Source organism: Achroia grisella, unplaced genomic scaffold (assembly GCF_030625045.1).
Source record: "Achroia grisella isolate CSIRO2021 unplaced genomic scaffold, CSIRO_AGI_Agris_v1 utg8760, whole genome shotgun sequence".
In the NCBI taxonomy this organism is placed as follows: Eukaryota; Metazoa; Arthropoda; class Insecta; order Lepidoptera; family Pyralidae; genus Achroia; species Achroia grisella.
In genome coordinates this window covers 46,592-51,538 of record NW_026713052.1, presented here as the reverse complement: position 1 = coordinate 51,538, position 4,947 = coordinate 46,592, and the positions used below count along the sequence as shown (strand labels likewise).

General features: G+C 33.7%; 1 protein-coding gene across 2 annotated transcripts; it reads left to right on the top strand.

Annotated features, from left to right (window-relative positions):
- Nucleotides 1–44: 44 nt before the first annotated feature.
- Nucleotides 45–3,950, top strand: LOC131853145 (uncharacterized). Of its 2 annotated transcripts, XM_059203964.1 has the most exons (6): nt 45–111; nt 670–795; nt 1,182–1,273; nt 1,883–2,069; nt 2,571–2,603; nt 3,805–3,950. In XM_059203964.1, the coding sequence occupies exons 2-6, from the start codon at nt 682–684 to the stop codon at nt 3,856–3,858; spliced, it is 480 nt and encodes a 159-aa protein (XP_059059947.1). In that variant the 5' UTR covers nt 45–111; nt 670–681; the 3' UTR covers nt 3,859–3,950. The 2 variants fall into 2 exon arrangements, with proteins under 2 accessions (XP_059059947.1, XP_059059948.1); XM_059203965.1 differs by lacking the exon at nt 45–111 and having other exon boundaries at nt 596–795.
- Nucleotides 3,951–4,947: the final 997 nt, after the last annotated feature.

Here is a 4,947-nt window from a genome sequence, read left to right as displayed (position 1 = left end):
CCATGGAAGACGAGGTACATTCCGCCGGGGGAATTTCTATTCGTTCCTGGACTGTATAGTCCCGCCAACGAGCTCGCAAAGGCCAACGGATTATCCTTCTTTTTTTCTAAAGTATTTTTTTATTTAAAGTTTAATTTGCTGACCTTTATTCATTTCTATCATTTTTTTACATTAGAATTAGACCTACATACAACCATTTTATTTATTATATGAGTGTAACCAATATCCAAAAGACTTCCGCACCTAAAAAACCACACGATGTACCTATGAGCGCCATTCCCGGTGTTACGGGGACACGTTTGTATTCTACCGCGACTCCGGCGGCATTGAGATGGTGTAGAGCAAACTCCATGTCGTTGTTAAGTTAGGGCCTGTTAAAGCGTACCTACATACTACCTAAGATCTCACTAAAAACAAATTAGTGGACATTTGACTTTGGTTAGGCACTAGGTACTATTTGTTAATGTGTCTATTACTTAATACTAGACTGTTTCTTATTATAATTAATACATAATAATGTTATTAATTTTGAATAATGACTCACAACGATCCCGATAATATGCATTAAAGAAAAGCTCACTTTAGTGTATCATTATCACGTTGGTTCTGACATTTCATTATTAATATAGATTTGTAATTGTATTTTAGCTTTTTTTTTTCAAATAATAGCTGGTTCAAGATATGGCACCAATAGAAACGGAACACTTGCCTCCACACGTGCTGGTGATGTTCACAGTAGAGAAACGATATGACGTGCAGGATATAATCAACCAGTTCCCTCACGAAATACTCGCAGTATGATTTTTATTATATTCAAATTCAAAATATCTTTATTCACGTAGCACTATGACAAACTCTTATGATATATCAAATCTACCACTACCTAATCTATCTCTATCTCTACTATTGTAAAATTATATAATATATATTACGAGTATAAAATCTATCTACACCAAACTATACGTGATAATAATAACTTTGGAAAAAGTAATAGAACCATGTCCCTATGTGTAGTGATATTTTTTTTTGTATAATTCGTATGGCAACTAGCGTTGAGACTTGAGATAAACAGCTACAGTGCAAGATGCAAAATAATGTGTATAATTGTTTTCTTACATTATTCAACTTCGATGATATTGTCTCTAGATTGACTACTTAATTTTACTGTACAATACATACAGACTGGCTTGTTCGTTGGTGAAGACCCAAACACTGCTGAGCATGTTGCATACAGCATAAAACAATATGATAAAATGGAAAGATTGAGGAAGCAGTAAGTGTTACCAATAACTATATTTATACCTATCGAAGGATATAAGAACCTGTTTATGCGGAGTAACCAAGTTCGAAAATACCAAGTGATCTAATCTGGTAATAGTAGACTCCATTCACCTTATAACCTCTCATAAATTGGTTGTAGTTGTCGATAATGGTAATAATAAGATTAAAAAGATACAAACATATATTTTTTGTATCGTAAATAATCATACTTAAAAATACAATGCTTATGTTGTGCTAAAAATCGCGATTATCGGAAACAAGGCGGTGCGCTATACCGCTAGGACACCAAATCGAAGACTTAAAGACAATTTTTTTAATTTACATTAGACCATGGACTCTGTGTCATTGAGTTCGATGGATATCGCTGTGATATTCTATTTTATTTATATCAAGTACAATAGAGGAAATCGCCGTAGCATGCATGATATTAAATATGACTTTAATATAATAGATCTTACAAGGAACATGGCCTTCCATGGACCACCCACTCTAGTTTCGTTACCTTATACCCAATTTCTACTTTAGATTCCCTGCTTAGGGTTGTAGTAGTATATATGAATATTTATTTAGTAAAAGCTTTAAATTTATATGATCACTTCAGTAAGGACCGTTTAGCTCTCATGGTGTCAAGAAAACGCAGTCTTCCTCTACTGCAACTGGCTGGGTTAAATCCTTGTTACATCAGTAGTGACGTGGTCTCTGGTGAAAGAGACTGTCTCACACTTTTTCCCGTCGGATATGGAGATGACTTTGAAGAAGAAATTAGCATCAAAGAAGAGGAAGTACAGGTAACACGAACACAAAGAGGTAGACAGACTAACTTTAGAAATGCAAGAGTTATATCATCTAGTAACCGCAGGATCTCACGATTCCAACACGCGATAATCTACAACTCTTTGGGATGACGATGGAAGTAATTGATACTAAATAGTGCTTGAGAACCTTGTATCTATGTTTATTAAAGTAGAAATATCAAATACTATGCCGTTCGTTAGAACTTACATTTTTATGCACGGGATAAAGACCCTTTTGGGTCAAATTCAAATTTAAATTAAAAAATCATTTATTCATGTAGGACATTTTAGCCGCTTATGAACGTCAAATATTTCACGTCTAGTGATAACAGTATAAACACCAAAATACACTATTTGCTTTGAATAATATTATATGCTATTTAATATTATATTAAATTAACAACTTCACGAGAGCCTAATAAATTAATAATTGCTATGAAAATTCGGCATTATTGTTACGATACCAATAACATAATGTCACATATCACTTCACAGGAAGAAGAACGGATACAACAAGCAGAACAAGAGGTAAAAACCATTCTTTATTTAAAAATAGAGATAAAAAGAATTTTCACAAAGCTAAGAATAGTTATTTTATAAGATAACTACAGCCCATATTATGTTATTGAAGAAAGAGACTCTATCCATCACCTATGTCATTAGTTGAAACAAGAACTAATAAACATATTAAATAGACCTAATAAATCTCGTAAACGTATGATAATCTCTTGTATTTATGTATATATGTATGTGCATTGTATTAGTATCGAATTTTATCACTGTTACCATGCTTTTCATTTATATAGATGATCTGGCAAAAAGTTATATAGGGCATTCATGAAGTTCGTCTTTTGTATTATATAAATAACGAATGCGTAAAATTTCGTCTGCAGAACATTATCCCCATTTTTGCAACATATGTAAATTACGACGATTACAAAAATAGCATTACGTTCCTCAATAAATGGGTCGTTAGGCCGTTTAGACATTAATTTATCTTCCACAAACTAATAGTTTGCTTTATTGATAGGCTTCAGATATATTGGTCATCTATTGGCTGAATATTTTAGTCGAGATTCCACTGGAATTTTAAAATATGTAACTGGCCGCTAATAAAGCCAACATTCTTTCAAATAAAAAAGAAAAAGGAGATTAAACGCACGCCGTATTTTGTTTTTATTAATAAAATGTTTTAAAAATTATACTTATAGTGAATTTATCTACATAAAATAATAATAGGCTTCATAAAACATAGACAAAAATATCGTGTATTTACTGTTAATAAACAAACTAATTATTTCGCGAGTGGTGGTCGTCATATTCAGCAAAAGGCTGTCTTCGTTTTCCTACCATTTAGATGTCTTCTTCTATCTGGACCCGGTGTGTGCATTTTACTTTAACAGTGCACTGAATTAGATTTCAGGTCAGTGGGTTATTTTATGGGTATTTGTTGCCGCGCAGTCGGCGACTTGAACTTTATGGACGGACTCGACTCGCGCTTTGTAGGTTCGGTTATATCCCACGTGTAGTGGATATTTACACGCCACTACGCCAATGGACTATCCATCACTAAATGAATTTTCAAAATCCGGTTAATACAGGATATCCGATTATCTGGATATTCACATACACGCAAGTTTTCCCTTTTTATAATATTTTATAAGATATACAATAAGAAAAGAAGTAACAATGTAGACATTGTTTAAAATTTTAATTATAAAAACAACAGCCGGATGTTGTGGACGAGCAGAAAGAGGACGAAGATAATGAAGATGAAGATTAAGAAGCATCATACTTTTCCCGTGAAGGAAAGCTGTTTTCCTATGTTCGCGTTCTGCTGTGCATAATAAAGTAATTGCCGACTTGTACTGAAAAATTTAAACTCGTTTTTTTCTAAGTTGTCACATTTATTTAATCAAAATATTTACCCTCATTATCTATATATTCCTGCTACGACCTAGGTGATCTAGCGGCTTGGTACCTTACTTCCGATGATCGCGGGTTCGATTCCTCGCACGGCACAAATATTTGTATTCATGAGTATGATTGTTTGTATCGGTCTGAGTGATTTCTATGTATAAAATGTATGTATTTACGAAAAAAAAAACGGCATTTGTATCAGTTATCTAGTACCCATAACACAAGTTTTAGCTAGCTTAACTTGAGTCTAGATAGATTATTATTATCTAGTCGAAAGTTCATCTATGCTTTTGTGTGGATCTGGTAGATTCGTCAAACTGTGAAAGGAGTGTGTACTAGGAAGTTGTTTTTTTTATTACGTAGAAAATTGTCCCAGTCACGAAAATATGGTACCTAGTCCAAGGCTAGAGCAAGGTCTAGCGAGTACGGAGGATGATGTATGGTTTCTAATCTCCTGTGGAATTGCAAAGGTTTCCCGTGCTGTATGAAGTCTTGCGTTATCGTGGTGGTCAATGATGGTGAAGATCGATTCGACTCGTGAATGGCTGTTTCATTGCCATTTTCGCCATAATTGTTCGAAGTTCGGCACAGATAAAAAATCTGCTATTATTGCTCGACCACACCTAAGAAAGCTATAGTAAATAACACCACGAAGAGACCAATCAGCAATTGTAAATTAAGGTCGGATTTCACCAATCGTAGCATAAACACGTTCAAGGAAACGGAGTTCAGCGTGAACTCGAAAAAAAGAACGACGTTGATCTCGTTTTACTTTAAATGGAATTCACCAACATTATACAGATCGCGTTTACCAAAATGAAGTTTAGATTTTCATTCGTTCACAGTGTTACACGCTCATAAAATAATATTTGATGCAATAGGTAATTTAAAATAAATCTAAGAAATATTTATAATTCAATCATGTGATAATTAGGTTAAGTTTTTTAATTTT

Excerpts from the sequence above, each read along its gene's own strand:
- LOC131853145 (XM_059203964.1), top strand. The coding sequence starts at position 682 with ATGGCACCAATAGAAACGGAACACTTGCCTCCACACGTGCTGGTGATG. Across the intron at positions 1,274-1,882 it reads ATGGAAAGATTGAGGAAGCA|TAAGGACCGTTTAGCTCTCA; the intron begins GTAAGTGTTACC and ends TGATCACTTCAG. Across the intron at positions 2,604-3,804 it reads TACAACAAGCAGAACAAGAG|CCGGATGTTGTGGACGAGCA; the intron begins GTAAAAACCATT and ends TAAAAACAACAG.